Source organism: Taudactylus pleione, unplaced genomic scaffold (genome assembly GCF_031769625.1).
Source record: "Taudactylus pleione unplaced genomic scaffold, aTauple2 ptg000004l, whole genome shotgun sequence".
Lineage (NCBI taxonomy): Eukaryota > Metazoa > Chordata > Amphibia > Anura > Myobatrachidae > Taudactylus > Taudactylus pleione.
Window position 1 is genome coordinate 5,239,354 of NW_028284407.1, and position 26,543 is coordinate 5,265,896.

The 26,543-nt window shown below is 42.8% G+C and overlaps 1 protein-coding gene across 4 annotated transcripts in view; it reads right to left on the reverse strand.

Annotated features, from left to right (window-relative positions):
- Positions 1 to 284: 284 nt before the first annotated feature.
- The window catches only part of LOC148543364 (dynein axonemal heavy chain 11-like), a 361,950-nt gene continuing 335,691 nt past the window's right edge, over positions 285 to 26,543 (reverse strand). For all 4 annotated transcript variants that reach the window (XM_088472011.1, XM_088472001.1, XM_088472021.1 and 1 more), the window contains 5 exons: positions 25,549 to 25,731; positions 18,690 to 18,805; positions 5,120 to 5,232; positions 2,953 to 3,093; positions 285 to 860 (listed from right to left, as the gene is read on the reverse strand). In XM_088472011.1, the coding sequence (XP_088328137.1) occupies positions 613 to 860; positions 2,953 to 3,093; positions 5,120 to 5,232; positions 18,690 to 18,805; positions 25,549 to 25,731 (801 nt within the window). In that variant the 3' untranslated portion in view covers positions 285 to 612. The remainder of the gene's footprint in view (positions 861 to 2,952; positions 3,094 to 5,119; positions 5,233 to 18,689; positions 18,806 to 25,548; positions 25,732 to 26,543) is intronic.

Consider the following 26,543-nt stretch of genomic DNA (forward strand, 5'->3'; position numbering starts at 1 on the left):
ATGATTTTATTTGTATCAGTCACCTTAACTTCAACAGCTGAGGTAGCTATCTTTGGTTCAAGCAACAGGATAAAACTCAAATCCTGACGCTGGAAGACCGGCAGTGAAGATCCTGACAGGTAAGTATTTTAAGTATTCATTAACCTTACCCCCCCCTAACCCTCCCTTAGGGGTGCCTAACCCTAACGTCCCCTTCCCCTAGCCTAACCCTCCCGGGGTGGGGGGGGTGCCTAACCCTAAGTCCCCCCCGGGAGCCCCTAAACTAACCCTCCCCCCCGTGGCTGTCCACGCCAGCTGCCCGGCTTACCTTTGATCAGTATGCCGGACGCCAGGCTCCCAGCGTAGGTAAAATGACAGGCGTCGGGACTTCGACGCCTGTCATAAGACCCCTGCCGGGATTAGACAGTCGGGAAGCCGGCGGTCGCCATTTCGACCGTCGGCTTCCTGACTGCATCTCCCGTACATTGAAACAGGATACACAGATATGGAAAAACAAAATACACATCAAACACTTGAATAGGAGAAGCCATTATGTGTACATGGGTGCTGCATGGATAGGGAGGTGAAGCCAGAAATATAACCACTTTGCTCCAATTAACAATCATTTTATTTTTACACACTTAACAGTAAAGCAACACCAGCAAGAATCCATTTAGAAGGCCTCTCCTTGGTCTTCAAGTGAAAGGCCCAAATATAGGTCGAACCTCTTATTTTTGTCTTGTAAACTGGGCATTCGTACATGTTTCTTGTATCTTGTCTGTCATTGGGTATGGCTCTCACAAAGATGACTGGCATAATTGGATTTGGAGACTTCAGACGAGCTTCGGCGATGTATCCTCCCTGAATATCCCACTGAGCTCCTGGAACAACCATGACACGAAACAGATTGACTACAAAGAAGATACTGACGACTTCACCATGGCAATAACAGGCGTATAATCTGCTTTTCTAGTTAACCTACCTACTATAAGAATATCCCTGCATGACTACTAGGGTTTTCAGTCAAGGTCATGTGCAAAAATTGCGTATTGCAATCAACATTTTGGCGGTGTAGGGGTGAAAGTGTTCAGTTGAACAATACACATTAGTTCATGACAGGTTATGTACTAAATTAAGTATTTAGGGGTCTATTTAGAAAGGAAAGCGCAGCACAGAAAAAAAAAAATCGCTTTTTGCTTTTTCCAGGCGAGGAGATTCTGCACATCGTTCACATTTGTGAGAAATATCTGCATGCGCCAATCAGCGTCAGAGTGACGCTGATCGGGAAGCTGGCCGGGGGTAGCGGGGAGACGCCACTACAGTGGACAAAAGCAGGAAGGGACTTCGCCTCTTCCCTGCTTTTCTCCAATTCTGCAGGCAAGAAGACAATGCGATCCAGGCATTATGTTTCGCTCATCTATTTAAATTCTTATATAGAAAAATAGGTAAATCACAAACTATTGCACACTTCAAATTGTGTTTTAGTGATTCGTTTTTAACACATTCCATTAACTGCATTGTGTTTTTAGTAATACAATATATTACACTGGTCCCACAATAACGACAGAAATAACGGTGGGAGAAAATTTTATGTTAAACAGCATCAAAATTTTAGAACAGAAAGATGGGAATGACTTCAAATACCCTACACCATTGGTCCTATTTTTAATTGTTGAGTTAGCAGGTAAGAAACAGATCAGTGTAAATAATAATCACTCCTCAGCACCAGGTGGAGTGTCTCCCTGAGGCTGCCCCTCGGAGAGAAGTATTGGGGTGCTCCACCCCTACCAGGGGCTGCTTTCAGAGTTCAAACTGTTTGATATTTATGCCTAGAGCTCAGTAGTCAGCACGTTGCATGCAGTGATTGCAGGAAAAAGAGCCCCATGAATAGACTATTATAGTGGAGAAAGGGATAATACTCATTTTTTGGTGGATATCTTCTGTCATATATTTGAGGAGGCATTAAAGAGAACTGAGCACTTTCCACATCTGTTAATGTGAATGCTGAACTATTATTAACACTATGTACTGGATTTAGACTCACGATCTCCTCCTTACATTTACCCATATTAGATGGGGGGGTGCAGTAACTCCTGGCATGTCTCCACAGTCCTGTCCCTTGTTAGAGAGTATGAACATTTGTTACAGGTGCCCTGTTTTTGTTTTTTGTACTTGAACTACCAATCACAAGTGTAATTTCCCTCTTTAACACCGTAAGAGGTGCCCATCACCCCGAGTCCCGGAGTGTGGAGTATGAAGCGGTCCTCCTTGTGTACCACTGTTCCCGCCGGTGTGTATTTATTTTTTTTTTTTTAATTCATGCATTTGTTTTTAGAAAACCATTGAAGTGGACGATGGTGCATTTTGGGAAAGTATCTGAAGCATTATGGCACTACAGGTATGGTAGAAAAAAAAAACCCATGTCTGTCTGGGCATTGCTTGTTTCTGTCAATATATACTTAGAACGTAGTATAGTATGTCTATGACGTGTGCTTTGTCCGTATAAGAAATAATATCCTTGGAGTAATGAAAATAGTTACCATTAGCTCTGCACTTAATTGGTGCTAACAGCAATGTACATGAGGAAAAATAATGCTGTTGGACAATGTGGCTTTGGGTTACGGTGTTGCAGCCCAGTGCCAAACTCCTGAGAGGAGAAGATGCTACCCTCCTTCCATGTAAGGTTAGAGATGGGGAAGGAGGGACTACAGGGGAGAGCTCCTGGGATACTCAGAGCTCACATGTCGGCCTGGGGCTAACCCCAGCCTGAAGCCATAGATGAGCAGCACACTTCCCAACTGTCCCAAATTGTGGACCATGAAAGGGCAAGTGGTCTTGGGGTGGGATTTGTGTAAATTGCCATCATAGTTTGCACAGATCAGGGCAGGGCCTATTTTATCCTCATCTTGCCAGGATGGAATTGTATATATTGAAATTAATGGACTGACTAAGAAAAATGTCACACACTCCTACCTTCCAGGTGCAATCCGTATATGTATGCTCCTTCCCTGGCTGGCTGGGAAAATTCCTCCTTGTATTTCTTCATTACATCAACCGTGAGGTGCATCTTATCCAGGGGCCATTCATTTTTCCGAGCTAAACTTTGCATGACAGCTGCAAGAATTGTTTTTAGTTGAATAATATCATTCGCAAATTGGTTCTTTTTATAATCACTCAGCATCTGTAACCACGGAGCTAAACACCAGTTTGCAAGATATGATATTCTCATAAATGTATGTTTCATAGTTAGATAAATGGCATGGAAGAAATAAAGCAGTGTACTGTAAGTAGGAGATCTTATTCCAGCCGACATACTCATTTCTCAAGTCATTATACAACCTAGATGTATTTTCAGTTTTATTCATTTCATTTGTATCTTTTTATTTATGCTGAAGAAAAATATTTAAAATGATAGTGGAGCATGCTGGGAGTTGGAGTGCGGCAAGTGTTAACAGTCAGACGGCCTGCTCCGTATAAAACAGTGGCATCCAAAATACTTTCCAGCTGGTCTAGAACTACAAATCCCAGCATAGCCTTCTCAACGACTAAACTGCGGGATGCATTTTCTGAATGTGTCCTCCAAACTGTTCTAGTCTGCTCATAATATGAATATATGAATTTGTAAGTAAGGAGGTTCTGCTTGTACAAAATCAGGTTGGACCTGCCATAACAGTTGCTAAGGGCGCAGTGTCAGATGCAAGCGTCCAATGTTTTCAGTCTGCGCATGCATCCGTGACAAAAGATGAAGAAGATCCCAGCCAAAACTGAACCACTCATCTCTAGTCCTAATACACAAAGCTGTGAATTAGCGCAGCAGCTGTTGAGCGTCTCTCCACGAATCCCATTGGCTGCGGTATCAACATATAGACGCAGTCGCACTGCGGAAAAAGACACAGTGGCGGCTACATTGTGATAGTGGATTACACTTTAGTTTACAGAGTAAAATATCATGTGTATGTGGGTCGAGGTAGTTGATAGACTAGTTATAGACTAATGGGTGGGGGTGGGATCAGATCACTGTCTGGAGTTTGGAGTAAACAAATATAAATGTATAGATACAATAATAATCTATAACCAACCCAACGCCACCCATTATTCTATCATCTACCTCTCCCCCAAATACACATAAGGGTCAGAGCGCAATATTTTACCCCGTTTACTCACTGCTAGGTTGGGCTCACCTAATTATCTGCAGAACTACCCGAACCAATGGCACGCAGGGAACCCCCAAGAATTTCTGTAAACTTTAGTTTACTCCCAGAACTGCCAGCCAATGAGCTTAACTATTTACTGTCTGTAGCATTCCCCATAGAAAGCAAAACACCCTATATCCATAATTTCTTAAAACATAGTTAAAATTGTAATGCTACTTTAAATGCTTGTAAAGCTGCATACACACGTATCGATTTGCTAAATGAACGATTTTAGTAAACGATTTTCGTTCATTTTTCCCTTGAAAAAATGAACGAAAATCGTTTACTAAAATCATTCATTTACCAAATGTAATGAACGATTTTTACAAACTACAAACGAATTTAGATACTTACCTTAATGAAAATCGTTCAGTTGGACAGTCAGAATGGATGATAAACTACAAACGTGAACGTGCATGAACGATTATCGTTCATCATTGTACATCTGAAACTGAGCGATTTTTTTGAACGATAACGATTAAATTATAGTTAAATCGTTGAAAAAATCGTTGTGTGTGTGTAAGCACCTTAAAGCTTTTTTGTATTAGTATTAGTTCAATTACTCAAGGCAACATTAGTTTCTGAAAGTCACGTTGGAGTATATTAACATACAGCATACACACCACTGTGCAGATGCAGATTTTATATATGTGCATCAATAAATCAGTTCCATCACTTCAATTGGAAAATCTAATATCCCAAAGTACAATAAAATATGTATACATCATTTAATGTATTCTAAAATGGCAAACTTGCATTGCACTATGATAAAGCGTGGAGAGAGAAAAAAATAATAATTGTTTATGGCACACAGTTTAGCCGTTCTGGTAATCATGTTGAAAAATACAATATTTATTCATTAGATCAAATTTAATGAGCCCTCCTGGCAGTAATTATAAAAATTACTGTAGCAGTAAATTACTAATGAGATGTGATGCACTCCCTACCTGTGAGGAAGGACTGGGGGTTGAAAAAGCCTGATATCCAGACGACACTCGGGAGACAAAGATCCTGAGTCCAGGAGTCGAGTTCCCGGCAGCGAAGAAGCAGGTCACTATACCTAGAGCGCAAGGTAAAGGAAACCATCAATTCAGCTGTAGTTCAACAGCTGGTGACCCGCAGATTATCTAACAGGTCTTTTTTCTTTTTTTTTGCAAACAAAATGAAAATTAAATAAAACTAATAAAAAACCTCTTACACGGGTATCAATTAAATTCCTTTGCGAAGTTAAAATAATAATTACTTACAGTATACTGGCATATTTACACAGGTGACATTATTATGGGTATATTTTAGCAAAACCTAACACATTACGGGGTAGACTAAGAGGTAGATGCGGAAACGCCCGCAGCTGCGCCTATCGACAGTCGCCAGTCTCCAATTTTATGCAAATGCTGCTACAATGTCCATCCCGTGTATACATCCGAGCGCCCGAGTGTGCAAGGTCTGAGGTGCCCACTTGCAGAGTCTGTACACGCTGTAATTCCGATTGTCGCACCATGGAAACTTGCACCAACCCTTTGACAAGTGCAATTTCTCCATCCAAGTGTGGCCTCCTATGTGAGTGGATGAGCATCTGTGGACGCAACCACAACCACGATACGCCAGCGACATTCCTACAAGACGGTCCATCTCCATGAAAGCGCTAAGCCACCTCCCAGTCACCGTTCAGGAATGCCTACTATATTTTCTATACACTTACGCCTGCGTGCACCTGAATTCGCAATCGGCGACCATACAATTGAACAATTGGAAAGAATGCGCAGTAGCAATAAGTCGCTCCACTGCGTACGACGGCGGCAGTGCGCCCATCTCTGAATCAACTCCTAGGAGTCACCTCTCAAGTATGTCCTTAGTTATCATTTACAATTGTAACCTGGAATAGACAAAATATACCAAGTACAAGTACAAGCATGTTTATAAGACAAATGTTTATAAGGCAAATGTTTTGAAAGCTCTAAAACAGGTGGCAGATGTAAGTGACTGAGGAATGTTGGCTCAGAAACTGGCATGTAACGGCGTCCAGCATCTTTATTAGAACCAAAGCTGGGTACACTCTAGAGTAGAAAATATATTGGATGATTGGTCGTTTTGAGGCAAATCGGAATGACAAATCGCCCACATCGTCCAGTGTGTATGCACTATTGCATGCTCCTGTGCGTAGTTCGTCAGCTATTCAGATCAGGCCAATCTGAAGATCTGGTGGCCGACACCATGCAGGGGAACAATATATCGGGCGGTTGTACAACAGATAGTGCAGTGTGTTCTTCAGATTGACCCGCAGTGCAGACAGATCTCCAGATGCGACGAACGACTCACAGGAGAGCGTAATAGTGAGTACACACTGGACGATTTGCCGTTGCAATCCATCGGAAATTGGCAAATCGTCCAATATATCGTCTAATGTATACCCAGCTTTAGGTGATGCTGCTAGCTGCAGTCTGTTTAGATAATATGTTTACTTAGATTATATCATCAGTTACCAATGAGATCTGTGATCAGTTAAAGCCACAAAAAGGTAGGTGGTTTGCTTTTATGTATGACAGGGAAATGAGTTTTTCTCAGCATTATAATTACTAGCCGACTCCACATTTCTTATATTACAAATCTTGCAATTTATTTATACACACTCAAAAGTCTATTATTATTGTACTGTGTGTGAATAATATTTAAAAAAAAAACAAAACATACATATGGGGCAGATTTACTGAACGTCACATTTTCAAAGCCACTCATGATCAGATTTGACTGATGGGTTTAAAGAGGCAATAGAAATACATACTAAATTAGGCTGGATTAGCATTTATTTCTGTTGCTGGCTTTGAGAAACCCCCCAATAGTAATATATACCCCATAGAGACAAAGTTATACGTGGAAAACAGTGGAGGCATTTAAGAAAACTCATATCTAAAGTAGACAACCCTTTGTCGCCATCATAGGATCAATGGAAATGACTACTTAGTTTGCAACTTTTTGGGCTCAATCCAATTAGGTGCGAGTTTGCAAGTGTGAGTTTGTTTCATGAAACTCTCATACTGTACATCGCACGAATGCTCGCTCCAGAGAAACTCTCATACTGTACATCGCACGAATGCTCGCTCCAGAGAAACTCTCATACTGTACATCGCACGAATGCTCGCTCCAGAGAAACTCTCAATCCAATTAGAAATGCTAACTCGCACTACTTGCGGGTAGGATGTGCAAATTTTCTATAGCATGCGACTTGGGAGAAGGGCATGAAAAGTGGGGAAGCCATCATAGACCCCAAAAAAGTGACAACTTTGTGTCAAATGGCTCATTTGTGCATTTTAAAAAATATATATATATATTATAAAAAGCAAACTTTTTTTGTTTAATCTCAAATGAATTAAATGAAAAATGCAAAACAAAAAGTAGAAAAAAGGTGATTTTGTGTTAATTTGAGACCACTAACTTAAAAAAAAGACAAAAAGTTAATATTCATTTAAAGAAATGCTGTAATTACATCTGGGGTGCCTGAACTAATGAAAAAGTTGATTTGGGGGTAATTTGAGGCCATTTTTTTTAAACACCCAAAAAGGACATGTAATTATTGGGCCAAGTAAGCTAATTGAAAACTTCTAAATATATAATTAGGGGGCTGTCCAAGGGATTCTGCACCAACAGTTTTACCTTAATAAACATTTTTCTTACCATCTCCTCAGGAGCCACAAAAAACAACAACATGATTTTCCTTTGAAAAAAAAAAAATGTGAGTTTGTAATTGGATTGCAAATGTACTTTGCAGTGCAGTTTTGCTGTGAAAATGGCTCGCACAAGCCACCTCGCACCTAATTGGATCGACCCCCTTTAAGTTTCCATGCTACAAAAGTTCTGATTTCGAGTACCAAACAAATGAGCCTGGGACAGGGAAAGTGGTGTGGCGGATCGGGAGAGTGACCAATTTGTAATATTAAGGGGCCTATTCATGATGCTAATTATCGGGGTCCGAACGGACCCCGATAATTAACACTCTTATGCGCTGTGGCCACCGGAGCAATTCATCAGTGCCCCGGCGCGGTGGCAGCTGATACGAAATCAGCTGCCCCCACGAGCGGCTTCACTGCTCCTTTTCGGAGCAGTGAAACCGTCGGAGCAGTGACGGCGGTGCGCATGCGCGACCTACAGGTCACACATGCGCATAAGAGCCCCGACGTCCGGCGGAAGGAGCCGAAAGGATCCTTTATCGCAACCCGGACCTTCTTCCCATAGGGAAGAACGGGTAGCGATCAACAAGCGGGGCATTCGCTATCTGAAGATGGCGAATGCTCCAGCAGTCAAGCTCCGAATATATTATATTTTCGGAGCTTGATGAATTCTGTCCCCATACTAGTGTATGGGGACAGCGGGCCATTCCGCAAAGAAGGTAAGCAGGAGATATCTGTGATACTAGTGTATGGGGACAGCGGACCATTCCAGGAGAGGTAGGTAAGTAGGCGATATCTGTGATACTAGTGTATGGGGACAGCGGGCCATTCCGCAAACAGAAGGTAAGTAGGAGATATCTGTGATACTAGTGTATGGGGACAGTGGGCCAATCCGCAAACAGAAGGTAATTAGGAGATATCTGTGATACTAGTGTATGGGGACAGCAGGCCATTCCGCAAATGGAAGGTAAGTAGGAGATATCTGTGATACTAGAGTACGGGGACAGCGGGCCATTCCGCAATCGGAAGGTAAGTAGGAGATATCTGTGATACTAGTGTATGGGGACAGCAGGCCATTCCGCAATCGGAAGGTAAGTAGGAGATATCTGTGATACTAGTCTATGGGGACAGCGGGCCATTCCGCAATCGGAAGGTAAGTAGGAGATACCTGTGATATCTCCTGCTTTACCTTTGTAATGAATAGCCTGATAACTTATTTTTCACAATTGCAGGGGAAAATGTGCTTTTTCACATGCTTTTGTGAAAATTAAGTGATGATGAATAGGCCCCTAAGAGCTATTAGTCTTCAGTACAAGTTGACAAAATCAACATAATTTATATATAGGGTCTAAGGTCCGGTATCAGGAATATTGACCCACAGTAAAGACTGTGTCTAAATCTCATTGTGCTCTGAGCCCTTCTTATACCCAAGAATGAGGCATAAAGTGAATGCATTTCAGGTACTCCTTGTAGACTGATGTACATCCAATGGCGTGACAAGACCCGCCGGCATTTTTACATACATGATATATGCAGAGTTGTCAGTGTTTCATGTAAAAAGATCTGGCATCTAAGACAAGCCAATTACTCTGCCTAAAAATAAGAGATAAACAGTCAAAATAATGAATATTTATTAAGATAAGGGAGACTTTTTTTCCCTTTACAAATGAAAACATCATCTCATCTCTGAAAATCAATGATTCATTATATATCTGCTGCCGGTGACCTCTGTAGCGGTGTCACAGGGAGAGTGCTTGTTAATGGAATGTAAATGTCCGAGTGTTGCATATTCTAAGAAAGACTTTTAAATAATTCCAAGAAATGTAGATGTAGCCAGAAGACACGAGTCAGTGCTTGGACAAGATCGTGGCTCTTGTTATTGCCATGGTTTCTTTGTCCTGAAAACTTGGTTTAGCACCAGAATGTGGTTGAATGTCTACTTTAAAATCCAAGGCGTAAAGATACGGAAATGGCACCCACACATTTGGCTGGTGGGAGCAAAGTCATCTGTGTTATTCCTTTGTTTTACCAAAACCAAAAGACACTGTTCTATGAGTGGCAGTCTGTCAGAGGACTCATTTGAGGTTTACCATTGATCTCTACTTTATGAAGAGCCAATGTTTTCAACTATACCACCGTTTTTTTGAAGGAGGGATTCCAAATGTAAAAACAGTAATGGTAAAGATAATTTATCACAATGGTATACACAGATTTTATCATGGGTATTTTTGTGATAACAGACACATACACTATACAGCTAATAATGTTGTGTTATATTGAGGCAGATCCCACCAACATGATTGGACACATGATTAGATCACATAACCATGCACTATTTCCCAACAATCGCACACCTCAAACCTGATCTATTTCCCACGGTTATCAAAACCTCATCACAAAGCCACAGCTGTATCACTCCACCAAGTGTAACAATAACATCTCTTATAGAAACACTGCTCAGTGCTCACAGAAAAGCAGCACATCACTGCCTCACTGACAGACATACACATCACTGCCTCACTGACAGACATACGCATCACTGCCACACTGACAGACATACACATACATCACTGCCTCACTGACAGACATACACATCACTGCCTCACTGACAGACATACACATCACTGCCTCACTGACATACATACACATCGCTGCCACACTGACAGACATACACATCACTGCATCACTGACAGACATACACATCACTGCCTCACTGACATACATACACATCGCTGCCACACTGACAGACATACACATCGCTGCCTCACTGACAGACATACACATCGCTGCCTCACTGACAGACATACACATCACTGCCTCACTGACAGTAATACACATCACTGCCTCACTGACAGATATACACATCACTGCATCACTGACAGACATACACATCGCTGCCACACTGACAGACATACACATCACTGCCTCACTGACAACAGCACATCACTGCCTCACTGACAGACATACACATCACTGCCTCACTGACAGACACACACATCGCTGCCTCACTGACAGAAATACACATCACTGCCTCACTGACAACAGCACATCACTGCCTCACTGACAGACATACACATCACTGCCTCACTGACAGACACACACCTTTTCTTTCCAAAATGAATCACAGTGACAGCAGTCAGTAATGTTCAACTGTTTAAGCAGCCTATTCTGAATGTTACACTGTTTTATTCACTTACACTGTTCAGTGGCATCTCTCACCGTGGTGACACCCTGTGTGGGGAGGGCTGTAGTGCACACGACGAAGCTGTGACCTAGTGGGCATGGCCTTGTGGGTGCGGTTGTAATTACTCCGTAGGGTCCCGGAGGTGCAGACTTCTCCTGGGGACCACTCTGTGTGCAGTGCCGACTTCCTCACTGTGTCAGGAGCCAAGTGCTGCATGTATTGCTACAGTGCAGCTCCTGTCACTGAGGAGTCGGCACTTTAGTGTCACCCCTCGGCGGGTGACACCCAGGTGCCGTCCATACCCCCTGCACCCCCTTTGTGATGCCACTGACACTGTTATCACGTTACATGTTTAGTTTCATTCAAGTTAAACAGCCTATTCTGATTTTCTCCTATTCTGTATCTGTGTTACTCTACATCATCTCCACGTAGAAGTATTTTGTCACAAGAATCTATAAGATAGATATACCACTCTTGGGTGTGCGGTTGCCTTTCGGCCTCATGCATCACACTGCACACCAAGGTATACGTGTATAGGGCGCGACCGCACACCAAAGAGTAATATATCTATAACATATATACATAATTTCGGCTATAGCAAAGTCTATTATGCAATAAATACATGTTTCAAGTGGAGGTGGTACTACATGGTTGTTGTTTTTCTTACAATTACAATATTTTTAATCGGTTTGAGTAGTGGGATTCAAGGTGCTTGCAATCCCCACTCAAACACATTAATGCGTTATGCAGCTCTGGGTTTGAATGGATTAGGACTGTTGCTACTTTATCATGATCACTATACAGATGAATGGCAGAGAGTGTATTGGGGTTACTGTATGTGTGATTGCAGGTTTCTCTGACATCTTGTACTGTCTTTTCATGTATCAGTCAGTCTTTACTGACGACTGTTACTTTGTGGGTAGCAGGCAGCGATATCGCCACTTTATTACCATAGAAACCAGTTTTTCCCACTTCCTAAAATGAGATGCCATCTATCTCATCATTGTCATTGCATTTTATTGCAGGGGGCTATGGATTCCTTTTTAACAAATACCCTACACCGTAGACAACATTTTTTAGGTGGAGCATTTATTTACCACATATGGGGTATAGAGACCACTACTATACCTGTTCCCGCACTCTCATACAATGCCAGGGGATTTAAAAATGTTTTACTTTTCCTGATACATTGTTTTCCAAGCCCTATGACATCTTTGACCTTAAATATTTTTAAAAGATTACCAGACATGGTGATAAGGCAGCAGGATGCAGAGACAGCCACAATGCCGTTTCCCCTTACTGCAAATTGGACACTCTTTTGTGGGACTCCAGCACCACAGCCTTTAACCCCTTAATCAATAAGAAAATGTCAATCTCCTTCAATGTCACTAGACTTGCAGCTATAGAGGGACGGATGCAGAGTGGACAGTACAGCTGTTTGCGGAGCACGGCTTGCATGAATTCATAGAGTCATAGGCATTTCAAAAGTGCCTACATATATGTCCATAAATGCGGAACTGGGGTGCAATGAGGCGTTCTTATGTAGGCAAAGTTCAGTGAGGGTGTATAAATGGGTTGGGTACGCGATCCCGGTGCACACAATGCTGGCGGTCGCAATACCGACGATTTAAATGCTGACACCTGTAGGTAAGGAATCGGCATGTAATGCCGGCTGTCGGGATGCCTCCTGTCACAATGTCGACAGCGGCATCCCGACAGGGGTCCCCCTTCTCCTCCTAATCCCAACCCTCCCCACCCCGCAGCCTAACCCTTCCCGTTAGTGTCTAAACCTAAGTCTCCCACCTTCGTGCCTAACCCTAACCCTCCCCCCTTAGTGCCTAACAGGCCAGTGGTGCCAAACCCTAACCTCCCCCCCAAAACCTAACCTTGTTACACTGCCTAAAACTAACCCTCCCCCCGCAGTAAGGGCGCCCCGGACATACCTCATTCGGGCTAGCGTCTTTCTGTATTCCGAGTGTCGGGATTAAGATAGGCGTTGATATTTTGACGCCTATCTTAAGTCCCTTGTCGGGCTTTCCCCGTCGGGATTTAGACCAGCGGCATCGCGGTCACCGGTCTCATAACTAAATCCCATAGGTAAGTAAGGTAACCCTTCTTCTAACCCTACCCCTAACCCTCATTTCCCACAGCCTAACCCTAACCCTTCCCCCCCGCAGCCTAACTCTCCCCACCACAGCCTAACCCTAAACCTTCTCCCCCGCAGCCTAACCCTCCCCACCACAGCCTAACCATAACCCTTCCCCCCCGCAACCTAACCCTCCCCACCACAGCCTAACCCTAACCCTTCCCCCCGCGACCTAACCCTCACCACCGCAGCCTAACCTTAACCCTTCCACCCCGTAGCCTAACCCTAACCATCCCGCTAGTGCCCAACCCTAACCCCTAATACTTACCTCCGGTATCGCAGCCGTCAGGATTCTGCAGCCAGGATCCTTGTCGGGATTTCGGCAACTGGCTTGTGAGCGTTGCCTTTGTGCGCGCTGGGATGTCAACTACATCCGGTATAACTGCGGACTATGCAGAGTTGGATGTAAGCAAAAATATGCTTGTATGGTGGGGCATCTTTTGCATCTAGTAAAGGGCTAGTGTAAGTCCGCAATGATGATGATCATGACTAGTAGTAAACCAAGCACATATGCAGATGGGGTGACATCTCGAGATCCACCTCTCCGTCAGTCCCAGAGTTTGTACCTCTGCTACGTGTGTGTCTTTTTCATGGATTGTAAACCAAAGATATTTGAATATGTCTCCAGATCTAGCAATCCCCACCTCTTACACACCATGCTGTGCGGGAGTAGGATCTTGAACTCACACCCAACTTTTGATGACTTTTATGTAAGTCTTATATTTGTCATATCTACAATGCTGGTGAAAACACATAAGAAGTACAAATAACTGCTCATAAAGCAAGATCTGACAAGCTAGTGCTGATTTTGCAAGACCGTATTGCTCTATTGTTAATTCCCGACTTCAAAGGTTAGGAATAAAAAGGGCTTTATTGTTCTGGCTACTGCACATAACAGAGTGCAAAGTACAAGTGTCAGTGATAAGATCATATACTGCGCTATTGTATCGTTTTAGCTTTGTAGCACCGCACCCTGACACACACGTTTGTTTGACATTTCTTTCAGAGCGGACAGGCATTTATTAACTTTGGGACAGGTTTTACTTTAACGAGTTCCTGTAACCTGAAAACAAGATATTGGGTGGGATGTACTAAACTGGAAACAGCATTTTCGAGGGTTTTACTGCATTTCCCATATGTACTAAGCACCAGAATGCATCGCTTTGTCCCGGTGGGTAACGCTATCTACAGATGCCATTACCCAATAGCAGCCTATGGGCTTCTTATTGGGACGCCCTCTGAGAGGGATCCAATTAAATCCCTCCCAGCTCCCTCCTCTACACGGAAGTTCCTCTACCCGAGGGTATCGCAAAGGACAGCTCTTATCAGGAGATCTGTCCTTTGCGATTTTAATTGCATTTCTTCGTACATATCGGGGTAATTAACCCCGGCATGTACCCAATAAGAGGCGGGATGTACAGCATTGCAGATGTGATGCTTAGTACATCTCGCCCTATGTGTACTGAATAAATGTTTATGTATTCACTTCTGAAGAGTGAAGTTGCCCATAGCAACCAATCAGCTTGTTGCTTGTATTTATCAAGTGCATTTGATAAAATGATAGATAGAAGCTGATAGGTTGCTACAGTTTGTCTTTACTTTTAACCATACCTACCACAATCTTAAACTAGGACTATTCGCCCAGGTCATAATACTGTAAAACAGCGTTGTAAACTGTGATACACCATTGCAAAGTATAATGAAAGCTGCACTCTCGCTATGGGTGATGTGACAGCCCTTTCAAAGTGGGATAAAAATAAATTTAATTTGAAGATTTTAAGGGAACAGCGCCACCCGCTGACTAAATGATCGTGAAAAATGCCATGCCATAGAAACACATTTTCTGCTATATGGGATGACAGCACTGTTCTTCTACAAAAGTGTGAAATATTTATTGATTATAAAATAATGATTATGCAAGAACAATGTCCCTTTAATTAGAACCATCATCAAGCATGTGCTTCTGCCTTCCTGTCTTCATATTTGCTCCTGAGTGATTTTCCCCCTTCCTTTGAAGGATAGTGTGACAGGTGCCTGTTCATGTTAGTTAACCCACTATGTAAATGGATTCACGTTCAATTTATTATGAAGCAAAGCCATACCGAACAACTATACGGTATATGAAAACATGTCATTTACAAACGCATACAGCTTTTCCCAGTGAGAACAACAAATTGGCACTTTTAGAATTTTTTTTGGCCTGTACTTACATTTTCATTTCCAACAAGAATCTGCTTTAAATCAGTATAATTTTCCACACAATTACAGTACGGATACTCTTTAATGCATTTTAGTCAGATCCATTTTAAGATATAGAATGCAATAATTCTCCTTTGAAAATATTGTATAAGACCAGAGTACAGACAATGGGGAAGCAAGATCCATTCTGGATTATTTGAAAGTCGTTATGTGTGATATAAAATAGTGCTCATTTAAAATCAATTTCAATAAAGCATTAAGAACTGAAGCCTAAGTGTATGGTATGGAGAAGCCAGAACACAAATTGCTGCAGATAATGCTATTTATTTTATTTTTTGCACCTTATAAAGGGAATAGTGCTTATTCAGCCACTGTGTTCTACCACTCGACTAGCTGAGCATATAGAAATCGTATCCTGATTTCAATTACACTCGCCCTCTTAGGTTCATCAGACACCACTTCTGCTACAGTAATATTACTTTGTTATGACTACACAAAGAAGGGAAATTTACTCTGCTCCTTTCTATCAGAAAATCAGCAGATATCAATATTTTTGCAATGAGAGGATTTGTGTGAGATTGCCGTAGGGCCCAGCGGTCACCTGACAATTACCCAGGTCTAATGCTGTGTCTTATGGGGAAAGCACCATCCATCTCTGGAAACAGGTGACTCACAGATATTGAAAAGCTTAAGGGGAAATGACATCTATAACACTAACGCTAATACTATTGCTAATAATAAAACACTTCATTCATATACAGGGAATTGTTCCTCTTTCATTTATGTACTTGGAAGGTTAGCGGAGTTTAGATGTCATGAGCGAATCAGGTAACACTGTACAAGTCTGGAGATGTCTTAATAAAAGATGGAGAACCATACTTGCCGATTTTTTAAGTCTCCACTACGGGAAAAGCCCGGAGCAAAGATGCAGCTGGCCACTTCAGAGGGTGGGGCGGGCTCCTATGTCATTAGGTGCTGTCCCCAAAACGGCAAATTGCCACGGGTCATGGGTCCGCGAGGCGGGGGCGGGGCTAAATGATGCGGGGGTTTTGCGTTATGTGGCCCCGCCCGTCCTTACAGACCTGTGATTCCCAGCAATTATCTCCCCATCCTGCCCACTTCACTAAGAGATCTGGACACACTTCCAGGGGTGCGGGGGGGCTACCCGAATATTAGGGAGCCTCCCGCAACTTCCGGGAGAGTAGGTAAGTATGTGGTGCACTATATTTCTATGCTTGTACACCCCCCAAATCCCCCAACATATTATCGTCATCAGGGCCGGATTAAGGTTTGAGGGGGCCCTGGGGCAACAACTTTGTGGGGGCCCCTTTCAATATAATTGTATACATTTATATATACACATACACCACACACATATATTTATATATTACACACACATACATACATACAGTCACACAGAAAAACACAAATATACAATTATACACCACACATGCATGTGTCACACATACTGTACATTACACACAAACATACACACACACACAAGTCACACACACACACTTACCTTGCACTATCTGCACTGCATGTTGTGGATGGGGAGGGGACCTGGCAGGAAGGCACCATGTTATTAAGCTCCGCCCCCCTTGAGGCTTTTGCCGCGATTCGCGGGTCAATCGGAAAGGGGCGGAGCCAAGGGACACAATTGTAATGGAAATGCATCATATTGTCTCCGCCACCAGCCGATTGACCAGCGAATTGCGGCATTTTTCTGTGCGTCGGGCGGCGTTTAATAACGGTCCCTGCTCTTGTGCTGCTGCTGCTGTGTGGGGGCCCTTTAGGTGTGGGGGCCCCGGGACGACCGCCCATGTCGCCCCCCTTATAATCCGGCCCTGACCGTCATTAAGGAAGACTAATATAAAAACTGCCTCCTTAATTCCATTACAAGCCAATGGTAACTTGGTATTACAAGCTATAATGGTAACTTGGCCTGTGTTATAAACTGGGGATATAAAGTCAGAGCAGATTATTTCTTATTATTGCTTAAAGTGCAAAGTCTGAACTGGAAACAGTAACCTTTTAGGGGCCTATTTATCAAGTCTAAAAATCACGCTGAGATGTCTATTACTCAGGACTGAACTAAAAGCCACAGGGGCGTGGAGCTGAAAATAATGAAGGGAGTATCATGTGAAGTGGAAGAGGTGTGGCCAGTGCGGTGTGGGTGTGGCCAGTGCCATGTGGGCGTGTACACCTCTTTTGTACCTCAACACCACAGGTTCTCAAACTTGGTCCTCAGGACCCCAAACAGTGCATGTTTTGCAGATCTCCTCACATAATTACTAGTGAAATAATTAGCTACACCTGTGGATCTTTTAAAACGTGTCAGTGAGTAATAACTACATCTGTGCACCTGCTGGGTGACCTGGAAAAAGTGAACTGTGTGGGGTCTTGAGGACCGAGTTTGAGAACCACTGCTCTACACTATCAGGCTCAATATTTCCTTAAATATGTACAAGTAGGAAAATTGTATAATCTTGTGAGGATAATAGAAATACAATTTTAATAATTATGATTTATGTCTAACCAGGGTCGGACTGGCCTACAGGAGTACAGGGTAAATCCCCGGTGGGCCTCGCTGCCTGTTGGCCTACCACCCTTTTAAATGTCAGGTTCCAGATCTCAAATTATAGATTGTTAATCTTTTGGGTCAGTTACCTAGAGGACCACTGATCAACATGGGGGCTTGGTTCCCTTCTATAGAAACTACACCAAGATTTGTCTAATGGTTAGACAAGCATCTGTGGAGGCTGGCCACACCCCCTCTGGTGGAAGACCACCCCTCTTAATCATGGGCCCCTACCACTGCATTTCCCCGGTGGGAACTACATGCCTCAGTCCGACACTGTGTCTAACCATGTATCAGAGATATCTCTTGCGTTAAGCAATTTAATGCAGAATACTGCAGTCCCCATGATATAAAGAGGTCTATTCATTAAGCACTGCAGAGCGGAAATGCTAATATAGTATCCATAGTGAATACAAAACACCTGAGCAATTCAACATTGATCCAGTGCTGGAACAGGAGATCCAAAATCAGCTGTCCCTGCGATATTTATGACCTATACTTCCGTAGCAGTGAAACAGTGGTTGGTACTTTACCTCCATCCACTTTACCTCTCCCCAAAGCTTAGTACATAGACCCCAAAGTCACCAGGACAGCTGTTTATAAAAGCAGCTGTCCCCAATAGCAGTTATAAGGGATGTCAGCATTTGGGCATATCAAAGAATATAAACAAATAGGCTCCTTAATAAGACACACCCAAGGTCATGGTTTCTATTTTCCCCACGAGCTGGAGCAGAAGACTTACCACTGAGCCAGGTTGTACGTTGATGGATAAGCCAGCTTCATCCAAGTGTCAGGGACATAATCATAAAAAAGGGCTGATTGCAGTTGCTCCATTTCGGAAGATATTGCCAACTCACCCTAACAAAAGAAAACATCAGTGAGCTATTTGCTTCCCAGATAGCGGCTGTGATAAGATGACATGATAAATGGTAAAGAGCGTGTCTATTCCTCTCACACAAGGTTGTATGAAGTTGATGCCTAAACAAAAGCAGAACCCTCAGCTTTCACCAGGCGCGTAACTAAATTTACTAAAAGGAATATTAAGTAGTGGCAGTAACTAAAGTATTTCAGGTTAGATGTCTTTTATGTGCTGGAACTGGAAGAGTGCATAAATGAAATGTGTTTACCGGGCACAATTATTCCAGCAGAAAGTCTGCACTATAACCTTTAAGAGAAAGACATTATTAGAGATGAGAAAATATCCTGAAGTCCATTTCGCTTGATGTTGGAGATTAAAAACATTTTGAACAGAAAATTTTGCCCAAGTCATCACTTTGAAAACAATTTTTCTATAGCGTTCAACTTGCAAACAAAATCTTTGTAAACTGATATGATAGATACAATTTGCTCATCTCTAAACATTAGGCAAAACTTGATCTACAGTATGCAACTCTAGAACACAGATGTACAGTAGCATGTGTATGTCATGTATGTCCATGGGAATCCTCCCCAGGGGAGTAATTGGAGATTTACTAAAATCCCTTGCTAAAATGCATTTTAAGGAGTCGTACCACCCTCTGGGAAATATTTATTAAATATCTTGTTTACAAATATAAAATGTAATGTAATTAAATCTTGATGTACTGTATGTACCATCATTTTATATGCTATATATCCTCTCCTGAAAATTCCTCATTCCTCTCTCTGACGAAAGGTGATTGCCTGTTCTGTTAATGAGCAAGATATAGGTCCGTATTAAAGTAGGAGCGGAATGCCGTTTTCGGCAAAACTTTTTTGCAGATGACATCATTTTCGCCGATTTCATTTATCCCCGTATTCAATTTCAGCGTCTTTTCGCCGGTGCAAAAACACAATTCAATGTAATAGGCGAAAAAGTTTAGCCTATGAATACCCGATGCAAAAAAAAGTGCAAAATTGGAGTTTTGGGATGCAGGGGTGCAGGGGAAACCACTCTGCACCCTTTGTATACCCCCTTTGACACAAACTGCGTAAAAATATGCAAAAAAAACCAACAAAGGACACCCAAAAAAAGCACTTTGAAAATGTGGGCGAAAAAATCAAAGTGGGGGTACAAAATCAAAAACTAGCGAAATAGCCTTTGGGGGGGTCTGCAAGTATGTGGGAGGTGTATTTTTGATTTCAGGTGTTTGCTGAAGGTGCGTTTTTGGCGCTTTTAATGCTTGACATTAGCCATTTTTAAATATGCTTGCACCCATTTTCATGTACCCCAAATTTGATGGGAATACTTATTTTCCCCCCAAAAAAGTTGGAAAATGCTATTCTACACCACTTGCTCAAAGACGCTAAATAGCATCTATTGAGACCATTTAAAAACCCCAAATACCTTTAGCAGGGCTAATCGGAGGTACCCATAGTGAACCCCCATGTCAGAGCATCTTTATCGGGGTGTCAGGATGATTTCCCCAAAAATGACTGGACCTTTTCGCCGATTTAGGTTTCGCCGGGCCCGTTTTTGCACATTTGCAATTGAATACGGGGATACGTGGAGACGCGCGCAATAAGTTTTCGCTGGCAAAACATCCGATGGTGGCGAAAAGTCCGGCAATGGACTTTTCGCTCCAAATTGAATATGCCCCATAGAGTTAAACATAAAATGACTGCAGTTGTGTACACACAAAAATGCATCCACTCTTACTCAGAGGCCATATTTTGAATTGTATTTATTTTAAGGTTTGCATGACTTACTTCTCCCCTCCCCTACTCACACCTGAATGTCCCAGACCCGCCTCTCTAAGTACTAATCAGTTTGACTGTCTAGGAGGAACTACCTGATTAAAGTCCCTGGGGGAGATGAACTGAGCTCTGGAGAGTGATAAAAATGAGAGCGATAAACTACCAGCCAATCCGCTCCTAACTGCCATGTTATAGGCTGTGTTTAAAAATGACAGGAGCTGATTGCTTGGATGTTTATCTCTCTCCACTTTATCACTCTCCAATGCTTAGTACATATGCCCCAGGATAAATTCAGTATTTGTCTCTGTAAATTACCTTATTTTTCCAAAATCAATCAACTTGCTCATATTCTTTATATAACCATTATTAGTTTATAGTATCCAGAGGCAACTACTACTGAATTTGGTTGTGGTGGTGCACTGTGTGCTCAGTCACGGAGCAACCACAGCCGATGAGGGGCAGGACAGGGACAACAGTGAGCCCCCTTCTCAGGTACTGACACGTAGGATCCAATGGCTGTTATATTTTTTCTGTGGGGAGCAATGTGACTGGCTGCCCCCCCCACAAAATAAAAAATCAAACAATCTGATTGTCTTTTCAATGAGGAGCAATGTGTTTGTTTTTATTCTGTGGAGGCTGTAGTCTTATTCTGTATGTGTGTTTTTTTTTCCCACGGGGGTCAATGTGTGTATTTTTTTTCTCGTGGGGGACTGATGGTGTGCCTTGGCAATTTTAAAATCTTGTTTGGGGTGCCATGAGTTGAAAAAGATTGAAAATCACTGACCTAGAAGTCAGGTAGGACTGACAAATTAGCAGGGAAGAGGCTTCCCACAGGAAGCGTTCTCTGCTAATGAGAGTCCCAGAGCCCAGAGGTAGAAACAGGTCGGGTACGGGATCCCAGCGGGCGGGATGATGGCGGCAACAGGAAACACATCTGTATATAATAATAATAATCTTTAATGAACTTTATGATGGAAATTGTAGTGCAACAGGTTTTAGTTAGCAGGTGTAGGATACAAAAACAAATCCTATGTTTGTCCTGCACTTTGTACACAGTAGCATACTTGCCTATTTTTTACTTTATCCCTTCTGGAGGTTTCAGGTTGGAGATGCCCATTCGGAAGGCCTGATGAAACGCGTAATCACTACCCCATCCTTGCTGTACAATGATGCAAATCAATGTGCAGCGGAGGCAGGGCCACGACTGCCGACTTCCTCTGCCATCCATAACGTTGGCCTCTCTCCCGGGATTCCAGGATAGGTGGACAACATTCAGGGAGAGTAGGCATCTATGATGCGGCTATCAATTGCAACACTTGGCTCCCTCCTCCCCACAGCTTGGAAAACATCCTTACCCTGCTACAGAAGCAACGTGCCAGACTCTGTACTTCTATTAGAACAAGTATAAATACAGGCCCTACCCGGATCAATCCCTTCCATGTTATTTGCTTTGAGTGAAATATTGCAGAGATGTGCTTCTTACGCAGGGATAGATTTTCCCAAGGGTAAGGTATTCTTGCTTTTTCTTATTCTCTCTATGTATTCTTGGAAAACACCAGTTCAAACAGTGGAGAACGCAGCTTGAAGTGCAAGTCTCAACACTTGTCTATCAAAATGCCAGAAGAAGACACTGATCTTGCAGGGACCACATCCCGAGCTGAGCGGCAAGTCTAGTCTCTATGGGACTCATTTAGGCATTGCCGGCTGTACAATCATTGCAGAGTATTTTCTCACTGCAGAGTTAGGAACAGATAGCTGCCTCCATCACTTTCATTTAAAAATGATCGCATTTCATAAGCTGTGCCAAGTTTAACTGCTTCATGGCGGGTAGAAATCTTGCTTTAATATTCTCTGAATGAAATTCGACTTAAAGAAAGAAACCTGGGGGTAAATTTACTAAAGTGAGAGTTTTTATAAGTGAGTTTTAAAAGTGATGTTGCCCATAGCAACCAATCAGATTCTAGCTATTATCTTCTAGAAGGTGCTAGTTAAATGTTAAGTAGAATGTGATTGGTTGCTATGAGCAACATCACTTTTAAAACTTACTTCTAAAAACTCTCACTTTAGTAAAATTATCCCGTTATGACAGTAAATCATTTGACTACACCAATTAGGAAAATGGTCTATCTAACAGCCAGAGGCGTATTATGAGAGGAGGGGGCCCATATGCATTCCCTGTTCGGGGTCCCCTCCTCTCTCCTCTGCGGCCGGCAACAGACTGACTGCTGACCGCCGCAGCAGTAGACTCTGGGCACTAGTTTGTGCCCAGAGTCTACTGTGCATGCGCAGGTCGCCGAAAAATGTTGCAGCCGCCATTTTCCCGGCGATTTCCTCATTGCGCATGCGCAAAACGCTGTGAAAATTGCTGCAGTGCCAATTTCCGGCGTTTTGTGCAGGGCTGAGACACTCGACGTGGGACCTCTGAGAGGCAAGTATTAGAAAATGGGTGCAGGGTGTGTGGGCCACCCCTGGACCCAGGGGCCCGTGTGCACACCCTGCACCAATTATAGATACGCCCCACTAACAGTGCTAACATGACGTTTCGTAATATTTCCACACTAAACATTAACTAGTTCATTAATGTTGTTCTTCATAAGTAAAGTGTACCTTCATAAACACCTCCAAACGCCACACACTGCTGGTCATTTCTGAACGCAGTGTACAGAGGTGGACAGCAAAGGCTGCTTTTCCTCCTAGGGGCATATTTACTAAAAGTTGATTTCTGGTTGATGTTTGGTCGATTTTTGGTCGATTTTGCTGTTTCAGGGTCTAAATCACACATTTACTAACAGATGATTTTTTTTACACCTTATTTATATTGAGCAATGTCAAAAAAATTATTTCTAAGTAAATGTGTAATTAAGTAACACACTGCAGCCATATTTTTACACCACCTAAGAAGATGGAGTAATTGGACCCTGAATGCTACTTTCCACTGGATGTTTTGTGCATCATTTATGTGCATCTCAAAGCAGATGTACATTCATAGGAATAACTGCCATATATATCAGGGGATCAGCTGCTGCAAAGCCAGCAGCAGGTGGGGTCAGGATAGCAGAGGGGGGGGGGGGAATATACAAGGTACCTGGGCCAGTCTGAGTGCACGGGTTGAGCAATGAGGTTAGAGTGGGTTAAACTCCCAATTATGACTAGTTTGTGTGGAGTTTGTATGTTCTCTCAGTGTTTATATGGGTTTCCTCCCACACTCCAGAAATATACTAATAGGTTAGTTTGAATCTGACAAAAAAAATTATCTATAGTGTGGATGTGTGTCCATGTGATAGGAAAGTACTGTATATAGATTGTAAGCTCCACTGAGGAAGGGACTGATGTAAATGATGGAAGTATTCTCTGTAAATAGGTGTGCGGGATATACATAATTTAATAATAAAAAAGCAATGACTATAAAACTAAAGCTGGTGACACACCATACGATGTGTATACATTGTGTGAGCTGTAAACAATACACACCGGTGTACAACAGCGCAATGTGTCGTTACATGCTGCAAGGCGTCGTTTATTGCATCGTCCCATCTGGTGTGCAGAACAGCAGATAGGATGATGCGATGAACGACCATTGCGAACGGCAGACTGGCCGTACACACTGCACGATCCGTACGATATATCGTTTCGATCTGCGGCGGAATCATATATGGTACAATGGGTCACATAATGTGCATCGATCTTAACACTTGAAACAAAGGCAACCCAGGACTTTCTTCGGGCAGCACCCACTCTATGGAATGCCTTACCACGCACAATAAGACTTACATCTAGTCTCCAATCCTTCAAGCGTTCCCTGAAAACCCACCTCTTCAGGTAAGCTTATCAGATTCCAGAACCTCCCACATAACATTCATAGCTTCCATGTCTAATTACATCCCCTTTCACAGTCCACAAATAACCTCACACATTGTCTTTATGTCACATCCTCCTGACATTTGGCCGACATTCTTGTGTGACTGGATCATGCAGCCCACCAAGAAACTCTGCAGTCTGGCTGGACCAAATTGCAATATATAGCACCTATCCCTGTGTATCAATGCCTATTTCCTTATAGATTGTAAGCTTGCGAGCAGGGCCTTCCTACCTATATATCTGTCTGTGATTACCCAGTTTTGTTCTATTAATGTTCCAATAGTAAAGCGCAACGGAATATGCTGCGCTATATAAGAAACTGTTAATAAATAAATAAATAACCCCTTTGTCCCCTTACACACACGTTATAAAATACATAAAAGACTGTCAAAACAAGCAGCATTGTGTGAGAAAAAAAAAGAATGTCCAGTTGATGAAGGTGGGGCATACTTGCCTACCCTCCCGGTCGGGAGCCTCCCGAAAATCGGGTGCCGCTCCCGACCTCCCGGGAAAGCAGGCAAGCCTCCCGCGATCAGCGACACGTCCGCCCCCCCCTGCACCTACTATAAAAATCCTGGCAGCGGAGGGGCCAGTGACGCGTTGCGCGCTGAATCGCGTCATCACGGCCCCGCCCCCTGCCTCACAATGCCTTTAAAACCGGCATTGTAAAGAGAGGGCGGAGCGATGACACGCCCCCATGCTCCGCCCCAAAATGCACGTCACCCCCGGGCCACGCCCCCTATTCGTCGCGACCCGCCCCCCGCTGAAAAAGCCCGACAGCTCCCTCCCAGAAGGAAGGAGTGAAACATCGGCATGTATGAGGTGGGGGAGACCAAATACTTTAGTAGGCAGTACATTTCAGACAGTATTCTTTCTTTGGCAAAATGCAGATTTCTGTCACAGTCCTATTATGTGCAAACATTAACCCCCAAAAATCTGGAATTAGAACATTTATGTAACAGAGTATGTGCACAGCACACAAATAGGTGCAGATATGTATCCTACAGCTTGCTACACGTATGCCTTTGTATACAAATGACCCCACAGGGTACAGTTTATAATAAGCTGACCCATAGACTAATTCATACCTTAAGACCAAGATCCAGCTCCTTCAGCGAACGGCGGATTTCATGAATTAGGAGGTTCATCCTCTTGCATTCCTGAAAGCAGACAAGGATGTATGGGGAGCGCTCGGCTGTCTTTGATGTTATATCTGACATATTAAACCCCTCGGGGAGCTTATCTAAGATGTCCTCCAAGAATGTTTTAACCTGAAAATAAGTATAATTATAATTGTCTCATGGATCTTAATTCTACAGCGGAATAATTTCACTATAGGAATATAAAAACTCTATGAAATTCTTACATATAAACAATAACCGAGGTTGTATTTTTTAGTAGCATTCCAGGCCAAATACTATTATTAATGGAGTGCCACCTTCTAGGCAACTTTCAGGCAGAACTATCTTTCTTGGCCCTTAAAAATGACAATGGATTTACTGGTACATACATTTGTATCCAATGAACAGATCTGACTTCATCTCTTGTAATATTGAATCCATAAACAAATGTGCTAAGAGGATAAATTTGGCTGGTGGCATTTCCTTTAAAGTTAACTAAAAGATGAAGTTTAGTTGGAGTTTAGAGTTTAAATGGAGTTCAATAGATCAAGAATATTACTTACCTGGGGCCCATCATTCCATCTGACCTACTGGGTCCTTTATTGTCTTTTGTGATCCTCTAGCATAAACTACAAAGAGAATCAAAACTATATCCAGTCAGATAGGTGAGTAGTTGTCCCTATGTCAGAGGTTCACAAACGCGGTCCTCAAGGCATCCCAAACAGTTCAGGTTTTAGAAATATCCATGGTTGAACACAGGTGGTTAATTCAAATTGACATAGGTACTAATTAAGTCACCTGTGGTCGAATATGAATATCCTTAAAACCTGGACTGTTAGGGTGCCTTGGCGACCTAGTTTGGGAACCTCTGTCCTATGTTGTTGTTTATTCCAGAGTGGATGAATGCTAACACAATGATGCCCCTTCTTCAGGTAGACACACGATGAAGAGTTTTGTATCCC